At 42.4% G+C, this 23,256-nt stretch overlaps 2 protein-coding genes across 2 annotated transcripts in view; one reads left to right on the top strand and one right to left on the bottom strand.

Moving 5' to 3' along the window:
- MKLN1 (muskelin 1) overlaps window positions 1-23,256 on the bottom strand; it is a 398,537-nt gene that overhangs the window by 351,170 nt on the left and 24,111 nt on the right. The window contains exon 2 of the mRNA XM_012512222.2: window positions 12,399-12,520. Within this exon, the coding sequence (XP_012367676.1) occupies window positions 12,399-12,427 (29 nt within the window). The 5' untranslated portion in view covers window positions 12,428-12,520. The remainder of the gene's footprint in view (window positions 1-12,398; window positions 12,521-23,256) is intronic.
- LOC100580363 (gametogenetin-like) overlaps window positions 17,643-23,256 on the top strand; it is an 88,292-nt gene continuing 82,678 nt past the window's right edge. The window contains exon 1 of the mRNA XM_012512223.2: window positions 17,643-18,023. Coding sequence (XP_012367677.2) covers window positions 17,643-18,023 — 381 coding nt within the window. The remainder of the gene's footprint in view (window positions 18,024-23,256) is intronic.

Below are 23,256 nucleotides of genomic sequence, written 5' to 3'. Positions count from 1 at the left end.
GGGCCACTGCACTACAGCCTGGGCGACAGAGCGAGACTCCGTCTCAAAAAAAAAAAAAAAAAAAGAATAGCTTGGTGATGAAATAGCTCTTCCATATACACATAAAATTGTATAAGTAAAGAAGCACTTTGCAGGATTTTCTTGAGATATAAAGGGCAAATAAGTAGGACCTTTAAGGAGCCAAATATACAGTTATTAATGTAAATATGAAAATGTTACAGCAGTGTAGTTTTTCCTTATGGTATTATTGATTTTTTAAATTTCTCTATAAGGACATCAAAAAGGGAAAAACAAGAAAGGCACACTTCTACCTGACATAGATTGGCAGAACTATGTCAGTGTAAATGTCTAAAATGTCTGTAACTATTAATGCAGTGAATCAGTCACTCTCCCCCCCACTGCCACTCACCATGTAACCTGGTATAACCTTTCTGGAGGTGATCTGACAATACTAATCAAGAGTTTAAATATGTTCCTACCCTCTAGTCGGGTAATTCTACTTACAGAAAAGTGTATGAAGGAAATAATAAGTGCATAATTGCTTTGCCACACTTATTATATATAAGTGTAAAGAAATGGGAACATCTAAATGACCAGAAATAGAAGAATAGCTAAATAATTGATGCTACACATATATGGAATTTAGGTATATATGAATATATATTTATGATACATGTGTATGTATATCATATATCATATCATAATATAGATAACAAGAGTGCTCATTACTTCTGGCTTAGTCGTTGTTTCTAGGTTTTTCAGTGAACAGAGGACCTAGGAGATATGTCTATACATGTACATATACACCCTAAGTTTATATCAACTCTCAATTCAAATTCAGGACCACAGGATTTCTGCCTAACCTCCTCCATGTTACATCTATATTCCCTTCCTCTCATGCTGAGAATCCTGCTTCTCAAGGACAGCAGGCATAATAAGTTTAGAATATACCACAATTAGGCCGGGCGCGGTGGCTCATGCCTGTAATCTCAGCACTTTGGGAGGCCAAGGTGGGTGGATCACCTGAGGTCAGGAGTTCGAGACCAGCCTGGCCAAAGTCAAATCTACAGAACAAGGTGAATTCGAAGAAGTCTAGTTTCTATCCCTATCCCCTCCACTTTCTTTCCTCCATTTTTTATGGGTAACTACTATTAATATTTTGTGATGTGAATCCTCCTATTCTTTGTTTTCTAATATAAGCAAATGTATTTACGTGTGTGTGTATGCATGCATATATGTGTGTATGTATATACATTTACATATATATCCCTTCTGACCTGTATGGTAGCATCATAGACTCACATTTCTCCCCCCATTTTTTTTACTTGTAATATATCCTACAGATCAATCCATAATAAGCATATTTAAAGATCCTACTTCTGGCCAGGCGCAGTGGCTCATGCCTATAATCCCAGTACTTTGGGAGGCCAAGGCAGGCGGATTGCCTGAGGTCAGTAGTTCAAGACCAGCCTGGCCAGCCTGGTGAAACCCCGTCTCTACTAAAAATACAAAAATTAGCTAGGCATGGTGGTGTGCGCCTGTAATCCTAGCTACTCAGGAAGCTGAGGCAGGAGAATCACTTGAACCCAGGAGGCGGAGGTTGCAGTGAGCCGAGATAGTGCCACTGCACTCCAGCCTGGGCAACAGAGTAAGACTCTGTCTCAAAAAAAAAAAAAAAAACCTACTTTCATTTTATTGCTACACAGACTCCATTGTGTGTAGGTATCACAGTTTATTCAACCAGTCCTCTATTAATAGACATTGGGGTTATTTCTAGTCTTTTGGTATCATAAATAATTTCTGTCCTAAGGTTTTGTATTATATGTATATATATTCACATCTTAAATATAAGTATTTTTTACTATGTGGAAATATTCAAGGTGAGCCTATGCCATCTTGTACCAAATAGCAGGAAAGCTATCAAAAACTGCTAGGGTTGTGTCAAAAGATGTCAGGAACCAATCTGAAGATGCTATCACAGACCAATGAGGATAATTTAAGCATTAATAAGAATAATAAATAATATGTACAGAAGCACATTAAATACGTTTCAATGAATGAGTTCAAATTATAATTACAATAGAGAAAACAAAAGTTACTTAAAAATAAGACAAAGCAACCACCATTGGCACATGCCAGAAAATCAAGGAATGATAGATTAAAATATTACCATTTTTACAATCCTTAATGAACTAATGGATCTAGGTAACATCACAAAAGAAGAGATTTTTATGTACCACCTAATGGCAAAATACTCCACTCCCTAGGAAGCAGTCTTGCCAAAAAAAAAAAAAAAAATATATATATATATATATATATGAATCTGATTGAGCCTGTACAGAGGAATATGTTGAGCTATATCACAGGAATGCAATCAGAAACATCCAGACTGTGGGAAGTTCTACAGGACAAACAACTTGGTTTTTGCAACAAATAAGTTATGAGGAAAAAAATGAAATTAAAAGAGATTTAAGGGATTTAAATTAAAAGAGATTTAAGGGACATATCAACTGACTTCAGTGCATGAACCTTATTTGGATCCTGCTTCAACAAGCAAACTACAAAAGTAAGTTATACTTTGGGAGGCCGAACAGGGTGGATCACAAGGTAAGGAGTTCGAGAACATCCTGGCCAACATGGTGAAACCCCATCTGTACTAAAAATATAAAAATTAGCCGAGCATGGTGGAGTGTGCCTGTAATCTCAGCTACTCGGGAGGCTGAGGCAGGAGAATCGCTTGACCCCAGGAGGTGGAGGTTGCAGTGAGCCAAGATCACGCCACTGCACTCCAGCCTGGGTGACAGAGTGAGACTCCGTCTCCCCACACCCCCCCAAAAAAAGAAAAAAAGAAACAACAACAACAACAAAAGTAAGTTATAAGATTTGTGAGACAATTAAAAATTCCAACACTGAATATTTCATACTACTAAAAAATTGTATTGGTTAATGTAGATATGATAATGGTTATGTTTTTTACAAGTCTTTATCTTTTAAAGATTCATATTGAAATATATATATTTTAGACAGGCTCTCAGTCTGTCACCCAGGCTGGAGTGCAGTGGCACAATTGTAGCTCACTGCAGTCTTGAACTCCTGGGCTCAAATGATCCTCCCACCTTATTCTCCTGGTAGTTGGGATTACAGGCACTCACCACCACACACAGCTAATTTTTAAATATTTTTGTAGAGGCAAAGTCTTGCTATGTAGACCAGGCTGGGCTCAAACTAATGGCCTCAAGTGATGCTCCTGCCCCAGACTCTGAAAGTGCTGGGATTATAGGAATAAGCCACCACACCTGGCCATATCAAAATTTATGGATGAAATAATATAATACCTGGAACTTGCTTCAAAATAAAATGAGATGGGGAGAAGAATGGGATATTGATGGCCTATACATGAGGTCCATCTAGACATGGGGTCCTTTATGCTTTCTGTCTACTTTTCTTTATGTTTCACTTTTCTATAATAAACCATTAATATGCATTTATATGTCGTGAATATTCTGGTGTGTGTATGTGTGTGCATGTGTGTGTTTGTATGTGTGTATAAATTTAAAACAAAATTTTAATGATGATATCTCTGAGTGATAGAATTATGGGTGACTTGCTGATTTTTATTTTCTTCTTTTTACTCTGTATTCTATATTTTTATACTGCACATGTATTGCCATTTTTGCAATTCAACTATAACTCACTTCTGATGCAGTGAATAAAATAACTTTGTCCAGTACTCTTTAAATATAATTGGGCAAGGCTGACTATTTAATATTCAATTACATTTAGTTTTGATTGGGTACAGATCATAGTTTATGAAAATATAGCTCTAAAGTAAGGTTTGAGGTTTGGAAATTCTGTCATTTGGTGTAATAGGATAATCTTAAATTTATAGCTTAGAAGTAAACAGTTCATTTTTTTCTCCTTTTTACATAACACAAAAACAACAGATCCAGTTTGGCACAAACTTTCCCCTCCAAAGTCACCTTTGTGCTGAAATCCAGCACCTCAGGTTTCAGTCAAGTAGTTTGCAGATGAGAAAAGTTTTCTTAGCAAAATTTTCTTATGGTTTTACTACAGTGTTAGGTCCCGGTAATTTGGCAGAGTGCTGTTGTCACAGCTAAGTGAGTCAGAGGGAAGGCTGCTCCTCCTGATTTTCTGATATGCAGAGAGGACAGGCAGTTATCAAATCAAATCCTTCTTTTTGTGTCACTGAAATAAATGTAAGGCCATGACAGCAGATGCAATTAAAGAAAAATATAGTTAACGGGTATTTGTAGTTTATTACTAGTTAATACAAGATACTGAATGATTTATGATTCAATTATGAAAAAGTTATTCCTTTAAGGTCAATAAACATTTTTTAAACCACTTACAAAAACAAATCTATTTTATAATTATATCAACATCTGAATGTTCTATTATCAGATAATTGTCCCTTCTTCATTTATTTTGAAATAGACATTTTATTTATCTAATCTTCCTTCTTCTGCTTGTTCAAGTGTCATTTTCTCCTAAATAAACCCTTGTCAGCTCCTGTTATGAAATCTATGAACAGATTATCATGGAAGCACTTTTTTGCTCTGAATGTAGACTTTAAAGCGAAATCATGGATAGATTTAGTTATTCATTTGAAAGTGAAGCTTTGATTTAACAAATGGCTAGAAGCAGACAATTTTGATTTGGGTCCATCTGTCCACTTGAGTTTCCATGGATTATTATATACTGCACATAAACTCAATCTACACTTGCAATTATGTTCCAAGCTTTGTGCTAAGTATTTTCATATGCAATCCCAAGTATTTAGTACAATGACTTTGTGAAATAGCTATTTTATTATTTTTTGTTTGTTTGTTTGTTTGTTTGAGACAGGGTCTTGATCTGTCACCCAGGCTGGAGTGCAGTGGTGCCATCATAGCTCACTGCAGTCTTGACCTCCTGGGCTCAAGGGATCCTTTCACTTCAGCCTCCTTAGTAGCTGGGACTACAGGTGCATACCACCACACCTAGCTAATTTGTGTATTTTTTGTAGAGACAGGGTTTTGCCATGTTGCCCAGGCTTGAAATCATTATTTTAGAGAGAGGTTGAGTTGCTTGCTCAAGGTCACACAGTCATTGAGTTATTCCAGATTTTGTTGCTACTTTTAAGTTATGAACAATGGTGATTGAGAGCGTTTGTAACAGTCCTTGGTGCCTAGTACTGAGCCTTGTACTAGAAAGGATGTCAAATCAGTTCAAAGGATGATAGACATCTATCTGGTTGCAAAAACAAGAGGTACAAGGCAACTATTGGAGCAAAGACGGGGCCGGCTGAGGTGGAGCATGCTTTCTCTCATGCAGAAACCAACTTAAGTGAGAAGGAAGAGGGAAGTCCGTTCTTCACAGCAGCAAAGCAGCGCTAGCCTTCTGCCTTGATCTTTTAACAAACTTAGGAAGGTTCCAACATCTTCAAGCCTAGGAATATACAGTGTTTTAATTTGATGACCAGCAAACTAAAGGTCAACCTGAGAAAGTTGATTCTTGACATACTTCCAACAAGGGTCACTTGTTTCATCCCAATGGACTCAAAGTTAAGAATTAAAAACCTCAACTGTAGTAAATTACATGTTTGAAAAACGGAGAGTTCTAATTATACGTACATCCCAAATGCCAGTGGGGCCCACTCTATTCATGTACTCATAGCTTTATGAAAAACTGTTTGTTTGGAATGTGGTTTTTAAAAGTAATTTACCTTCAGGTTTAGTTGAAGAATGGAATATGTGAGAAAAGAATTTTCCAACTTTTGTTGACTCAGCAATGAAAAGGAAAATATGGTTATATGAATATGGCTACTTGTTGATCTCAGACACTTGAAATTTCATTTGCTAAATGCTAAATCCAATTATAAATTTCAAACATAATTTCCAAAACATACCCTTGTTCTAATACTACAGAACCATCTCGATGGGCATCAACTGGGCATCAAATTAACTATTCCTATAAGGTTACACTAGAGTTGCTACTAGGAACATTTCATTTGCGGAGACATAAAGACAGGTTACATGATACTTTGTAAGTGGACTTGAAGTAAAGGATATTAGAAATAAATAGGAACAACAAAAATAAAACATGACTAAACCAGCTCTCCTGCCACCATCAAAACAAACGTTTCCAAGGAACTGAAGCCAAGAAAATAGAAATCCACAAACACAAAGGCCAAGATAATCAGTTGAATCTACTAAATCTCCATAAAGGACAAAACAAAACGCTAAAAACCAAGCCATACCAAAACCCCACCTGCGTTGAAGAATACCAAACAACACTGACCTTTTCTGCCCCACCGCCTGCCACAGAAATCTGAGCCTGTGGCTGATTTTAAAATGACCAAATCTCCAAAAATTCTGAGAGATGGCCATTTTAAAGACACAATATCTTTGATCATATAGGTCATGTCCACATTAACATAAGTAGTAATTATTAAAGAAGAAGGAATCTCCTTCATTCGTTTTAAAAACCAATTCTTTCTCAGATTTGCCACAGAGCCAGACCAACTTAATTGTTAAGGCACAATAATATTAGATTGAACTATTTTTCTCTTTCTTCTTTTTTCTTTGGAGCCTGGGTCTCACCCTGTCACCCAAGCTGGAGTGTAGTTGCACAATCGTGGCTCACTGCAGCCTCGACCTCCTGGGGTTCAAGTGATTCTTCCACTTCAGCCTCCCAAGTAGCTGGTACTACAGCTGTGCACCACCACTCCTGGCTAATTCTGAATTTTTTTAAAGACAGGGTCTCGCTATGTTGCCCAGGCTGGTCTCAAACCCCTGGGCTCAAGTGATCCTCCCACCTTGACCTCTCAAAGTGTTGGGAGTACAGGCATGAGTCACCGTGTCCAGCCCTGAACAGTTTTTCAATCCAATAATTTTTATTATGGAGAGAAAGCTGGGCAATTTAAACAATTATGTGCTTTATTTCTCCATTTCGGTATTCCATTCTTGCTAATATACAGGTATTGAATTTAACTTGTTTCATTCTTAATGTTTTATGTCTTGTCTTCTTCTTTTTAAAAAAATTTAAACCAGCCAAAAGGCTGCAGGGTAAGTGTTGGTGGCTAGTTCCTATGAGTAACAAGTCATAATCCATAGAGCCCAGGATGCTGGCCTGGAGAACAGGCCAAATTCTGCAGATATGGTAGTTCATGCCTGTAATCCCAGCTCTTTGAGAAGCTGAGGGGGGAGGATCACTTGAGCCCGAGAGTTGCAGGTTACAGTGACCCATAATTACGCCACTGCACTCCAGCCTGGGAAATAGAGCGAAACTCTGTCTCAAAAACAAAACAAAAGAAAAAATTCTGACTGCCCTGAAAAAACCCTGAATACCTAAAACATAGAAAATCTAAAGCTTGTGCCATAATGCTTGTCAGTGGTTAAGTTCATGCATGTTAAAAACTTCACCATAGCCCTCCCACCATAGCACCATACCACAGATGCAGGAACTACACAAGTCTCCTTGTATCCACGTGACCATTTCTTCTCATTTGGATGCAGTATCTGCTAATGAGCAGGGTCACTTGAAAGAGAACTGAACTTGGAATCAGAGTCCAAGTGTGTCAGTTCCAGCTCTTTGGGGAACTAGACAAGGCAATTTAGTGCAGTGGATCAGTGTCTGCCTGCTAAAGTCAGACTGTGTGGGTGGAAATCCTGATTTTCCACTTTCTAGCTGTGTGACTGTAGGCAAGTCTCTTAAATCTTGTGACTTGGTTTTCTTATTTGTAAAATGGTGGTGATATCAATAACAACCTTAGAGGATTAGATGTCTTAAGATGGTTTAGAACAGAGTCGCAGATATTCTAAACACTCAATAAATGTGGGCAATTATTATTACTAGCTATATGACCCTGAAGAGCTCACCTAAGCTCTGTAAGACTCTATTTCATCTTCTGTACAAGAAGGGGTCACAATCTCACATGGTCTTTATGAAGACTGAATAAACTCAAGTAACATACATGTGGAAGCTATTTTTAAGACATCATCAATGGCTGGGGGCAGTGGCTCACACCTATAATCCCAGCCCTTTGGGAGGTCGAGGCGGGTGGATTACCTGAGGTCAGGAGTTCAAGACTAGCCTGACATAGTGAAACCCTGTCTCTACTAAAAATACAAAAAAAAAAATATCTGGGTGTGGTGGCAGGTGCCTGTAATCCCAGCTACTTGGGAGGCTGAGGGAGGAGAATGGCTTGAACCCGGGAGGTGAAGGTTGCTGAGATCACGCCATTGCACTCCAGCCTGGGCAACAGAGGGAGGACCCATCTAAAAAAAAATTAATAATAATAAAAGTAAGTAAATAAATAAAACATAATCAAATATCAGATGACTCCTTCAACCTAGCAGAATCAGTTCCTTTCTGTTCTTTGCTTCCATCATACTTAAAAAACATACACGCAACTGCTATAACACTTGTCACAAGGTACTGTAAGGATTTGCCCACCTGTCTTCTTCCCCACTGACAGCACATCCTCCAATTCACCTCTGCATCCTTCACACATTGGACATACCTGGCACAGGACTGGTACTCAATAAATATTTGTTTAAATGAATATCGTTCAAACAATTGCACAGGAATTCTCAAGGCCTTTGCCGGGAATGATGGATTACCACTTTTGCTGAGGGTCCTCAGTAGACCACCCAGAAATGTGCTTTTCTTCAGGCACAGTATATTGAGATTCTGTCATTTCAGATCCCGCCAATGTTGTATTTGTTGCATTTGTTCATTCTTTTCACTTAATAAATAATTAGCAAGCACCTACTGTGTGCCAGGTCCTATGCTGGGCTCCATATAGTATACCCAAGTGGCAAATGGCCAGACTAATACAGTTTCTGCATATTACATATAGAGGGAAACTATGTACTATAGAATTATCCACCCTTTGAGATAAACTCCTCGGTTTGATTATTTCATTAGAGTGATAGGATCTCAAGGTGGGAAAGAACGGCTTTCTAGAAGTAAAAGTCCTTATACTTTACTTTTATTTTCATTTACTTATTTTAGAGACAAGGTCTCGCTCTGATGCCCAAGCTGGAGTGCAGTGGCATGATCATAGCTCACTGCAGTCTTGAACTCCTGGATTCTAGTGATTCTCCTGCCTCAACCTCCCCAGTATCTGGGACTACAAGCATGTACCACCATGCCCACCTTAGGGTCCTCATAGAATAATAATTAAGGTTTGGGATCTGACTGCCTGGGTTCAAATCCTAGATCTGCTTTGTACCAAGGTGTAAGACCTTGGGCAAATTGCTTAATCCCTCTAAGCCTCACTTTCTCATCTGTAAAATGAGCTAGTGGGATTGATGTATTAGAAATGACAACCTCATTAATCACGTATTATGGTGCTTGCCATACAGTACACACTATGTGTTTGCTATTATAAACAAATCTATTCTCCTCACTTCCTCACCCCAGTGTTTGAAATTCTATCACAAATGTACCCAGTGAATGGGGCATGACTGCCCCGCTTCCAGGCACCAGGGTCAGGGAATTTACTACCTCCAGTGGTTGTCCATTTGTCTGCTAGGCAAATCTAACAGTTGACCAATGTTAATGGGTTGAAATATACATGCTTACATCTTCCACTCATTGGCCTTCAATCTGCCATTTGGGATTACCCAGAAGAGATCAAATCTCTCCTCTGCCGGATAGACCTCAAACTTTGAAAGGTAGCTACATATGCTAGTTATCACCATCCCCCTTACACACCTACATAAAACCTTGGATCTTTTTGTTATTTCTGAATAACTCTGTGCACCAGATTTCTTATTATCCTTTTTATTTTTCTCATATAATCCTTTGTTGATCAATGTCTCCAAATGTCTGAAGCCCAGAATTCATAAAACACAATAAATGTGGTCTGATCATCAGTGAGTACTAGAGAACTAGTTCCCCTCTTGAACGTTACATTTCTATTAATACAACAAAAGATTGATTTTTTTAAAGCTACATCCCACTGTGTTGACTCATCATCTTCTTACAATCAACAGGAGACTGTAAATCTTCCTGCCGTGTGTAGCTGTAAGCCATCTCGCCCCCACTCAGTACTTGTACAATTCAATTTGAGGATCTTTGAGTACTTTATATTGGTACCCATTAAACTGTATGTTGTTTGATATGATTCATTATTACATTTTCTCAGGATTGGGGTGGGGAGAGAATCTGATTGTATCCTCCAACCTATTTGTTATTCTTTCTAGTGTGTGTCATCTGTAAATTTGTTCAGCAGGCCATCAGTGTTATTGTCTTAGTCATCGATAAAAGTGTTCGGGGAAAAACCAGACTTTCATTAGATCCTAGAGATCTGAATGTGCATCAGCCTCTTTTGTTGTTGTTGTTGTTGGTTGGGGGATGGAGTTTCAATCTTGTTGCCCATGCTGGAGTGCAATGGTGCGATCTTGGCTGACTGCAACCTCTGCCTAGTGGGTTCAAGCGATTCTCCTGCTTCAGCCTCCTGTGTAGCTGGGATTACAGGCATGTGCCACCACGCCTGGCTAATTTTGTATTTTTAGTAGACACAGGGTTTCTCCATGTTGGTCAGGCTGGTCTTGAACTCCTGATCTCAGGTGATCCGCCCACCTCACCCTCCCAAAGTGCTGGGATTACAGGTGTGAGCCACCGTACCCGGCCCGCATCAGCCTCTTTAAAAAGAGAAAAAAAAAAAAAAAAAAAACACAAGGTCCAGGTGGGGTGGCTCATACTTGTAACCCCAGCACTTTGGGAGGTTGAGGCAGGAGGATTGCTTGAGGCCAGGAGTTCAAGACCAGCCTGGGTAACATAGCATAACCTCATCTCTATTTTTAAAAGTATAAAAATTAAAAAGAAAAACTTATTTATTTATTTATTTTTTTTTTGAGACAGTCTCACTCTGTCGCCCAGGCTGGAGTGCAGTGGCATGATCTTGGCTCACTGCAAGTTCTGCCTCCCAGGTTCATGCCATTCTCCTGCCTTGGCCTCCGGAGTAGCTGGGACTACAGGTGCCTGCCACCACGCCCGGCTAGTTTTCTGGTTTTTTTTTAGTAGAGACGGGGTTTCACAGGATGGTTTAGATCTCCTGACCTCATGATCTGCCCGCCTCAGCCTCCCAAAATGCTGGGATTATAGGTGTGAGCCACCGAGCCCCGCCAAAAGAAAAACTTTTAAAATACATCATTCATTCAATCAAAAAATATTTACTGAGTGCCTTCTGTGTACCAGTTACTACTCCAAGTGCTGAGCATCTAGTGCTGAACAAAAAAATTGCCTGCCTTCACAATGCTTACATTCTAGAGGGGCAGGTAGACAACAAACAAAGACGTGTTATGAAAAACAAAAGCAGTTATGGGGCTAGAGAAATTTGACAGTGGGGATGGAGTGGGGTTGCCAATAGGCAGTATGGCTAAAACAGAGTTGTTTTTGGAGTGTGGTTGAACTATGCACATCCTGCATTATTAAACTGGCCCAGAGTGGGCAGCAAGTCTTTCTGATTCTCAAAATCCACTTTTTTTTTTTTTTTTTTTGAGATAAGGTCTTGCTCTGTTGCCTAGGCTAGAGTGCAGTGTTGTGATCATGGCTCACTGCAGCCTCGAACTCCTGGGCTCAAGTGATCCTCCTGCCTCAGCCTCCCAAGTAGCTGGGTCTATAAGCACATGCTACCTGTAGTCCTAGATAATTTTTTAATTTTTGTAGAGATGGGGTCTTGCTATATTGCCCAGGCTGATCTTGGATTTCCAACCTCAAGCAATCCTTCTGCCTTGGCCTTCCGAAACACTGGGATTACATGCATGAGCTACTGTGCCCAGCCAAAATTTCACTTTTCTCTATGTAAAGTCACTTTAGAAAATATCAATAGAGCAATGATGAAGATTTTTTTTTTTTTTTTTTGAGATGGAGTCTCGCACTGTCGCCTGGGCTGGTGTGCAGTGGCATGATCTTGGCTTGCTGCAACTTCTGCCTCCTGGGTTCAAGCAATTCTCCTGCCTCAACCTCCCAAGTAGCAGGATTACAGGCGCCTGCCACCATACCCAGCAATTTTTTGTATTTTTAGTAGAGATGGGGTTTCACCATGTTGGCCAGGCTGGTCTCGAACTCCTGACCTTGTGATTTGCCTGCCTCGGCCTCCCAAAGTGCTGGGATTACAGGCATGAGCCACTGTGCCCAGCCAAAGAATTTAAATACTCATGAAACAGAGAAGAAAATGTGAAAGGATGGAGCTCCTCAGAAGACGTCACAACATTTCTTTGTACACATAGCATATTCAAACAGTGTGAAAACAACTAGACTAGTCAGGACTCCAGTCACATCTTCTGATGAAGACTCCAGAGAGAATTTGAAAAGCATTACTCTACAGGTACAGTACATTGTTGACAGCTAAAGAGAGAAAAAACTAAAACGTCAACACTTACCGAATTCCAATCCCCATGTTTTCAAGCATGGAGCAGGTTATGAATCCAATAGTTTACGGAGTCAGGAGGATGGAATGTTTGGATGATCCCAAAACATGGTTTGAGAGTCTGGATATGGAACTCTGGAAAAGAAGCCCACAAGGGACAGATGTGATGTCTACCTCTATTAATTGCCCTCTGCTTGCAATTCTTTTTTTGTTTTCTTTTGAGACATAGTCTTGCTCTGTTGCCCAGGCTGGAGTGCAGGGGCGTGATCTCGGCTCACTGCAACCTCTGCCTCCTAGGTTCAAGGGATCCTCGTGCCTCAGCCTCCTGAGTAGCTGAGATTACGGGCTTGCACCACCACACCTAGCTAATATATATTTTTTTCGGTAGATGCGGGGTTTCACCATGTTGGCCAGGCTGTTCTTGAACCCCTGACCTCAAGTGATCCACCCACCTTGACCTCCCAAAGTGCTGGGATTACAGTAGGCAATGGGCCACTGCACCTAGCCCCCTCTGCTTACAATTCTAATGTTGATAATTTCTTCTAAATTTTTTTTATCTTTTTTTAAAAAGAGATGGGGTCTCACTATGTTTCCCAGGCTGGCCTCAATCTCCTGGGTTCAAGCTTCTCAAGTAGCTGGGACTACAGGTGTGCACCTCCATGCCCAGCAATAGTTTTAATGTTTAAATAAAACCCTTTAATGTTTGAGGGACTAGACAAATCTTTGTTGAGTAAAATACTAATTGCTTTCTCTGATTGGAAATTTTATTTATTATTATTATTTTGAGATGGAGTCTCACTCTGTTGCCTAGGCTGGAGTGCAGTGGTGCTATCACAGCTCAGTGCAGCCTCGACCTCCTGGGCTCAAGTGATCCTCCCATCTCAGCCCCCTGATTAGTTGGTACTATAGGTGCACATCACCACACCTGGCTAATTTTTTTTTTTTTTTTTTTTTGAGACAGAGTCTCACTCTGCTGCCCAGGCTGGAGTGCAGTGGGGCGATCTCAGCTCACTGCAAGCTCCGCCTCCTGGGTTCACGCCATTATCCTGCGTCAGCCTCCCGAGTAGCTGGGACTACAGGCACCCACCGCCACGCCTGGCTAATTTTTTGTATTTTTAGTAGAGACAAGGTTTCACCGTGTTAACCAGGATGATCTTGATCTCCTGACCTTGTGATCTGCCCGTCTCGGCCTCCCAAAGTGCTGAGATTACAGGCATGAGCCACCGCGCCCGGCCTAATTTTTTTTTATTATTATTATCATTTTTTTAAATATATATATTTTTTATTATAATTTAGGTTTTAGGGTACATGTGCACAATGTGCAGGTTTGTTACATAAGTATCCATGTGCCATGTTGATTTCCTGTACCCATTAACTTGTCATTTAGCATTAGGTATATCTCCTAATGCTGTCCCTCCCCTCTCCCCAACCCCACAACAGTCCCCGGAGTGTGATGTTCGCCTTCCTGTGTCCATGAGTTCTCATTGTTCAATTCCCACCTATGAGTGAGAACATGCGGTGTTTGGTTTTTTGTCCTTGCGATAGTTTACTGAGAATGATGTTTTCCAGTTTCATCCATGTCCCTACAAAGGACATGAACTCATCATTTTTTATGGCTGCATAGTATTCCATGGTGTATATGTGCCACATTTTCTTAATCCAGTCAGCCTGGGTGACAGAGCGAGACTCCACCTCAAAAGAAAAAAATTAAAATAATAATAATATCTATTAATTAATAATATCTATTATATAATATTATCTATTATTATCATTTTAATTTTTTTCTTTTGAGGTGGAGTCTCGCTCTGTCACCCAGGCTGAAGTACAGTGGCGAGATCTTGGCTCACTGCAAGCTCTGCCTCCCAGGTTCAAACGATTCTCTTGCTGCAGCCCCCCGAGTAGCTGGAATTACAGGCACACACCACCACATCCGGCTAATGTGTTTTTTGTATTTTTAGTAGAGACAGGGTTTTGCCATTTTGGCCAGGCTGGTCTCAAACTCCTGACCTCAGGTGATCTGCCCACCTCAACCTCCCAAAGTGTTGGGATTACAGGCGTGAGCCACCGTGCCCTGCCTTTTTTTTGTTTTTGTAGAGAGAGACTTGCCATGTTGCCCAGGCTGGTCTCAAACTTCCGGGCTGCAGCAACCCTGCTGCCCTGGCCTCCCAAAGTGATGGGATTACAATTGTGAGCCACCACACCCAGCCGGAAATTTAATTTATATTTTCACAATGGTACCTTTGACATTCACATTCATTCATTTCTTGAGCATCTGTTTTTTTTACCAAATACTTTGTTGGTGTGAGGAATACAAAGGTGAATAGAAAAAATAAGGTCCCCGTAAGCACTTACAGGAATCTCACAGGACAGGGTACGGTAGAAACAGGAAAGTCAGCTGTGATAGAGAAGCGTGTTATGAAGAGATAAGTACTGAGAGCCCTAGGAGGTAACCTAACCCAGATTTAGGGAAAATGGGAAGTTAGTAACTTGTACACAGACACTTACAAGGTGTGAAGGAGTTAACCAAATAAAGAGGTGGAAGTCTGTTTCAGGTGGAGGGCACAACATATGTACATTTTGGAAAGAACATGAATGATTATGCATGCTGAGTATGTGAGTACTAAAAGTAGTTTAGAGAGTCTTAGGGTGGTCAGAGATGAGACTGGAAAGGTGACCAGCACCAAATTATGGAGAAATGTATAAGCCACATTCTCGAGGAGGTAGAATCTGCTGAAAGTCGTGACGGATTACATGTTGGAGTTTTGAAGAGGGAAAAGTCCAGACGGGAGATCAGGTTTTTGACTTGGACAACTTGGTGGATAGTGGATATCATTCACTAAGACAGCAAAAATATGAAGAGGAAATTGAGGAGATTTTGGAGAGAAGGTGCTGAGTTCAGCCTTCGACGTGTTTGTTTTGTGATGATTGGGGAACATTCAGAGCAACAGCAAGCAGTTTGATCTAGAAATCTGAGGATATCCATTTAGGAGTCATCCATACATGACAGACAACAAGAGACTTCACAGCGATGAATGAGATGCCCTGGGAGGGTGTGTAGGAGCAGAGAAAAAGAGAGAAGCCAGAATAACACCAAAGCTTAAATAAAAGATGGTGTAGGCCAGGTGCGGTGGCTCACACCTGTAATCCCAGCACTTTGGGAGGCCAAGGCAGGCAGATCACGAGGTCAGGAGATGGAGACCATCCTGGCTAACATGGTGAAACCCCATCTCTACTAAAAATACAGACAAAAAAATTAGCCAGGCGTGGTGGCACGCACCTGTAGTCCCAGCTACTCAGGAGGCTGAGGCAGAAGAATCGCTTGAAACTGGGAGGTGGAGATTGCAGTGAGCCGAGATTGTGCCACTGCCCTCCAGCCTGGGTGACAAAGCGAGACTCTGTCTCAGAAAACAAAACAAAACAAAAAAGAATGGTGTGTTAGTTCATTCTGTGTTGCTTAAAAGGAATGCCTGAAGCTGGGTAATTTCTAAAGAAAAGAGATTTATTTGGCTCACAGTTCTGCAGGCTGTATAACAAGCATGGCAGTCATATCTGCTTCTGGCAAGGTCACAGGAAGCTTTTACTCATGGCAGAAGGTGAAGGGGACCAGGCATGTCACATGACATGGCCAGAGAGAGAGCAAGAGTGAGAAGACGAGGTGTTGCTCTTTTGAACATCAGTGTTCATGTGAACTAATAGAGTGAGAACTCACTCTCATTACAGCAAGAAAGGCACCAAGCCATTCATGAGGGATCCACCCCCATGATCCAAACACCTCCTACCAGGCCCCACCTCCAATGCTGGGGATGAAATTTCAACATGAGGTTTGGAGGATACAAATATCCAAGCTATATGAGATGAGCAGAGAAAGGATCCCTGAAAAAAAGAGTGAGAAAGTGTAGCCAGCGAGGTAGGGAAAAAAGAATTGTGAGGTATCCAGAGAACAAGGGAAAAGCATGTTTCAAGGAGTAGGCTGTGGTCCACAAAGGCAAATGCTATCAAGAGAACAAGCAAGAAAAAAACTAAGAAGCACCCACAGGTGAGTACCATGGAGATATCTGACCAGTTTGGCAGGGAGCAGGGTCCGGGAAGGCAGCAGTCAGGTCATAGTGAGTTGAAGAGTAAATGGAACCAATGGATGCAGACACCTGTTTCAAAAAGTTTGCCTTAAAAGTGGAAGACATAATCCCTAAACTTTCTTTCCAAGGGCAAGGAAGGTGGGCCACCATTAGGCTCACCTCAGAGGATCTCTGAGGTCCCTTACCACCTGCGTGTCAGCTCAGCTGACCTCATGCCAATGCTCTTGAAGGACATGGCCTGTCTGTTGAACAGTAGCCCAAAAACCAGTACTGGTCTTGGCCAAAACTGCAGAGCAAGCCAAATCAGCCTTTCGTGTCCTCCTCCTAAATCTTCTTCTGCACCCGCCCCTGTCCCTAGGCCTCTGAGGTCCACACAGACTTCCTGGTCCATGGCCCACTGTGAAGCATGAACGTGTACCTGAACTCTGAGCAGTCCACTGGTGAGACGACCTACAGAGGGATAAATCTGTTCTGACACAATTGTCACACTGTCACTATCTCTAATTGCTTTCTCTGATTGGAAATTTTATTTATTATTATGATTTTGAGATGAAGTCTCACTCTGTTGCCTAGGCTGGAGTGCAGTGGTGCTATCATGGCTCAGTGCAGCCTCGACCTCCTGGGCTCAAGTGATCCTCCCATCTCAGCCCCCTGATTAGTTGGTACTATAGGTGCACATCACCACACCTGGCTAGTTTTTTTGTTTTTTTTTTTGTTTTTTTTTTTGAGATGGAGTCTCGCTCTGCCGCCCAGGCTGGAGTGCAGTGGGGCGATCTCAGCTCACTGCAAGCTCCGCCTCCTGGGTTCAGGGCAGCAGGGTTGCTGCAGCCCAGGAGTTTGAGACCAGCCTGGGCAACATGGCAAGTCTCTCTCTACAAAAACAAAAAAAAAGGCAGGGCACGGTGGCTCACGCCTGTAATCCCAACACTTTGGGAGGTCGAGGTGGGCAGATCACCTGAGGTCAGGAGTTTGAGACCAGCCTGGCCAAAATGGCAAAACCCTGTCTCTACATGTCACAGCCCATGTATCAGGACCAGTCAGAGGGAGAGGAGAGGAGTGTAGTCACCTTGAAGTCTGGAACAAACAGCTGGCTCTGCAGCTGGCCAGGCAGCTATCCAAGCAGGGGGCCTCTCTAGGAGCAAAATCCAGAAGCCAAAATAAATGGGTCAGGTGGAAAGCGGATGACTATAACTGCAAGCAATGCTGAAGGTTGGCCCTGGGAAGTGAAGGTGAGTCAAGGCCTAATGGACGGACACCAGAAGGGGTTTGAACGAGAAGGGAGGGATGGGGGGAGTCCAAGAGCAGGGGCCAGAAATGGGTTAGAGCCAATAGACCACACAGAGGCCACAATGATGCTGTACGAATGGGTCCATCACCACCGGCTCTCTGTTACCCTGAATCCTCCCAGGGTACTGTTTCAGACCTCAGACCTTCACGTGAAATTTCTGATATCCACAATTCCTCAGATCTTATTTCCACGACCCCCCTTCTCCTGCCATCCTATCCCTGTATTCCAGGAAGAAGATGGGAAAGCCCTGGGCCTGGGCGGGGGTGCTAACGAGGTACACATAGGCCTTAGTGGTAACTAACCTGAAACACTGCAGGAATAGGTCCCCCATCCTAAGAACCAGGAGTGGAAGTGAAGTCCTGGCACAGTTAATTTAGGCCCTAAATCAGTAAGAAAGCTAGCAGCATGACTTGATTCGTGGAAACATTATTTCTAAGTTGTAATCATTCCAGATGACTTAGATTTTCCAAAACGCATACAATGACTGAACTGAAAGGCTTAACTGTCTTCAGTTTGTGATTATAGCACAGAGAGGAGATAAAGAACACTGGTAAACATCACATATAAATACACTGTTTCTGCCTGTGCACAGATAGGCTAGGCTGTACAAACTGAGTTTTCAGCTGAAGAAATTTTTTTTCATTTCACTCAAGTCAATAGTCACTTACCCGCTGAATATTGCTTAAAGCAGAGTTTTCATCTAATTCTCACTTAACGACGAGCTTGAAAAGGCAAAACTAAATAATAATACCTCATTTGTGTGTAATGCTTGTCTTTCAAAGAAGACATCATAACCCATTTTAGACTATCTAATTTACAGTAACAACACTTTTACAATGTAAATACTAGCAAGGGCTATTATCATTTTACAAATTATGCATGAAAGAGACCAAGGCACCTGGAAATGAAATGACTGGTTCAGTGTAACTTCCACTTCAGAGGTGTTACGGCTGGTTTATTTTTAAAATTTTTTATGAAAAATTTAAAAACCATGACTAATGAAATGATGCTTCCAATAAACATATTTATTAAGGTGTACGTTGTGCTCCAATTTTAAAAGAAAAAATATTTTGCTTAAAAGAGATAACAAGGACCAAAATGTTCATGTGTTCCGGCCGGGTGCAGTGGCTCACGCCTGTAATCCCAACACTTTGGGAGGCAGAGGTGGAGGTGGGTGGATCACCTGAGGTTTGGAGTTTGAGACCAGCCTGACCAATATGGAGAAACCTTGTCTCTACTAAAAATACAAAATTAGCTAGGCGTGGTGGCACATGCCTGTAATCCCAGCTACTCATGAGATTGAGGCAGGAGAATCGCTTGAACCTGGGAGGCGGAGGTTGCCGTGAGCCGAGATTGTGCCATTGCACTCCAGCCTGGGCAACAAGGGCGAAACTCTGTCAAAAAAAAAGAAAGAAAGAAAGAAAGAAAGACAAGACAAGACAAGACAAGACAAGGACCCAAATGTTCATGTGTTCTGGCTGGGCGTGGTGGCTCACACCTGTAATCCCAGCACTTTGGGAGGCCGAGGTAGGTGGATCACCTGAGGTCAGGAGTTCAAGACCAGCCTGGCCAACATGGTGAAACCCCATCTCTACTAAAAATACAAAAATTAGCCGGGTACGGTGGCACATGCACGTAATCCCAGCTACTTGGGAGGCTGAGGCAGGAGAATGCGTTAACCCAGGAGGCGGAGGTTGCAGTGAGCCGAGATTGCGTCATTGCACTCCAGCCTCGGCAACAGAGCAAGACTCCATCTCAAAAAACAAAAACAAAAGTGAAACAACAAAAGAAGTTCATGTTCACAGATCACATCTCTCTCACAAATCTAGAATTAAACCAATCAATTCCTGCTACCCAACTCTGATGTTCATCAGCATGATTCCACAATCTTGTGCCACACACAGTACAAGTCACTGGATGGATCACTCCCCTTTCCATACGCATTACGTTGCAATAATCTTGTCTCAACTGGATGTGGAAAAAACCATTATATGTACAAATTCTGCATATATGTAAAGTCATTGACACTCTTTTTCTTTTATTAGCTTCAATTTGGGGGGTAACATTTTTCTGATCTTTTTCTATATTCATTCATTTACACTCTCCAGCCTTCATGCAACTATTCAACAAACACGATTATGTGCTCAAACTGTACAGGCGCTATTCTAGATGCACAGGATAGAAATAGGATTAAGGGTCAAGTGTGATGGCTCGCACCTGTAACCCCTGCATTTTGGAAGGCCGAGGTGGGTGGATCACTTAAGCCCAGGAGTTCAAGACCAGCCTGGGCAACACAGGGAGACCCCGTAGCTGGGTGTGGTGGCATGCAAAAAAATAACCTAGGAACCCCAGAATTAAGACAAAGTCACAGGCTTCAAGAAACTCACAGTCCAATGGGAAAGCCAGAAGAGAAAACCATTGAAGTTCACTATGGTAGGTGTGGCGATTGAACTACACGCAAACATGGTTTGGGGCTCTGTCTTTGTATGAGTGGGTGAGGAAGGCCTCCTGTAGAAGGTCCTCCCAGAGCTAAGCATGCCAGGACGAAGGGCATTTGGGTGTTCCAGGGAACAGCGTGGGCAAAGACACCAACAAATAAGAGCAGACGACGGAGAACGGCAGGACATGTGGTACAACGGGAGTTGTTCAGTTACTTTATGGCTGGTTCTGTTTCACAGTCTGGGCCCTGGACATCCCCAAAAATGCTTCTGTGAAGGGAAATGTATTGTCCTCAGTCATGTAAGTAAAAACACATTCTATATGGAATCGGTACAAAAGTGCCTTTTGAAGCTTTGACCATTTGAGGAAAATGACACAGGGAACAACACAAAATCAAAGTTTGGGTCTGGTCTACCCGGGTTTGTATTCTTCATATTTCATTACTGTTGTACTCCAGTGGGGAGCTGGTATAAACAGCCTGCTTATTCATCAAATCTAGACGACCCCTTGGTCCATCTCCATTATTATTTCAATATAACATTTTTATAGAGAAACATTTTGAAGTACAGCATTTTCAAATACACTATGTTGGATGGATCAGGTTTTTCATATTCACCTCTTCCTGACCAGACAGACTTGGTGCTGCTCACCCCCCAAAAAGGGTGGGAGTCAGCCTGGAAGGCTTATTCTCAGGAACCGCACACACCTGCAAGAGGTGTTTGAAAATAATCTCTCAAAATCCTACACCCAAGTCCCTGCAGGGACAGCTCTTCCCTGAGGCCCCCTCTGAGAAGTCTTGCATGAAGGCCTTCATGAACTGGGGCCAGGAGGAGATAAAATTGCAAGCACAACAGAACTCAAAAACAGCCCTCCCTAGACTCACCGTACTGCCTAAGTAATCCCACCTGAATTCCCTTGTCATTTACACAAAGCTTTGCACCCTGAAATTACATCATTGTTTCTACTCAGGAGTTTTTCAGAGACTCAGAATAACTCATTTATCTATTTTGGTTCATGATCGATCATGGGATCCTCTCGAAGACATTATTTCTTCATTCATCTGACTTTTACCCATTCAACAAGCATCTACTTCCTCATTTCTGCCTATCTCTTGAAGCCAATCCAGTCAGCCTTTTGCCCCTATTACTCCACTGAAAACACACTGATGAAGCGCGCAATGACCTCCATGACATCAAATCCAAATTCACAGTCTTCATCTTACTCCTCCTCTCAGCAGCCTCTCGGCACAATGTTCACCCCCTTCTAATAAAACACTTTCTACCCTTATCTTCCATCACACCTCACTAGGTTCCCTCCTACCTCATTGTTCCCTCTCAGTCCCTTTGGCTGGGCCCCTCCCAATGTCTGAATATTGGCAGCCCCATTGGGCTTGTCCCTCTGCAATTGTCAATCCAGTGCATTGCCTTAAATACAGTATTTCTCACTCTGATGTGTCCCTAAACTCCTGACATGGAAGTGGAAGAGAGACCAGGTGCAGTGGCTCATGCCTGTAATCCCAGCACTTTGGGAGGAAGAGGGCAGATCACCTGAGGTCAGGAGTTTGAGACCAGCCTGGCCAGCATGGTGAAACCCTGTCTCTACTAAAAATACAAAAATTAGCCAGGCGTGGTGGCGGGTGCCTGTAGTCCCAGCTACTTGGGAGGCTGAGGCGGAAGAATCGCTTGAACCTGGGAGACGCAGGTCGCAATGAGCCGAGATCACTCTGCTGCACTCCAGCCTGGGCGACAGAGCAAGACACTATCTCAAAACAAACAAACAAACAAAAAACAAGAAAAAGGAAGTGGATTCTTTTCCGAGAACCACTGAAGGAGGAGATGAGTTGGCAAGGAGAGAAGAGTGGCTTTTTTTTGTAAGAGGAATAGGATGAAAACACACAAAGGTGTGGAGAGGGAAAACTGTTCCAAGAAAAGAGAGAAGTCCGATGTGGGCTAGAAATCAATGCTAAGGTATGTTGTGGCTATATTGTGAGGAACCTTGATTACAGCTAAGGAATCTGGACTTGACACTGAAGACAGTAACTATCAGCATTTCTTAAAGAGTGGAAAGATGTGCTCATTCATATTTTAAAAAATTAAAAACTTTAGTGGCAGGATGAAGACTGAGCCAGGAAAGCCAATTAGAAGACTACTGTAATAGTCTAAAGAAGGGATTAAGGTCTGAGTCACCATAGCAGCAATGGGGTGAAGGGTAGTAACAAGTCCAAGGGGGATTTAGAAGTAGCACCGAGGACACAGGTATCAATTAGATAGAGGTTTGGGAGCAGCAGAGATGGGCCGAGGTTGAAGTGCAATGACACTGACTAAGCTAAAGGCGGGAAGGAGAGCAAGTGCAGAGGGGATGCTGAGCAGGATATGAAGCTCACAGTAATTGTGGGATATCCAGTGCAAATGAATGACAGGTCTGCAGATCAGGAGAGAGGTCTGGACTGAATGCATAGGTTCAGGAGTCCAGGCCCATCAGAGGCTCAGTCCTCGTAATAAATAGGATATCTTGGGGGCAGACAAACAATGAAAAGGACCAAGCAAAGAACACTGAAAAAAAACCTGAGGCAGCTGTCAGTGGAGAAGGACCCTGGCAATAGACTGGAAAGGAGAAAAGATGGGGCATGAGAGTGGGACAGAGGGAGGTCTGCAAGGAAAGAGACATGAGACCTTCCCAGAGAAAATGATCAACAGCTCTCTCTGGGGTCGGACCAGGTATAAGATAAGGCTTAGTAATTAGAAGACCTGATGAGCCCAGTTTCTAGAGAATTAGAAGTCAGCTGGCCGGGCGCGGTGGCTCACGCCTGTAATCACAGCACTTTGGGAGGCTGAGGCAGGTGGATCAACTGAGGTCAGGAGTTCAAGACCAGACTGGCCAAGATGGTGAAACCCCGTCTCTACTAAAAATACAAAATTTAGCTGGGCTTGGAGGCGGGCGCCTGTAATCCCAGCTGTTCAGGAGGCTGAGGCAGGAGAATCGCTTGAACCTGGGAGGCGGAGGTTGCAGTGAGCCGAGATCACACCATTGTGCTACAGCCTGGGCAACAGGAGCGAAACTTCGTCTCA

Source organism: Nomascus leucogenys, chromosome 13 (assembly GCF_006542625.1).
Source record: "Nomascus leucogenys isolate Asia chromosome 13, Asia_NLE_v1, whole genome shotgun sequence".
Classification (NCBI taxonomy): domain Eukaryota; kingdom Metazoa; phylum Chordata; class Mammalia; order Primates; family Hylobatidae; genus Nomascus; species Nomascus leucogenys.
The sequence above is the reverse complement of the archived record's forward strand: the minus strand, read 5'-3'. Positions and strand labels throughout refer to the sequence as shown.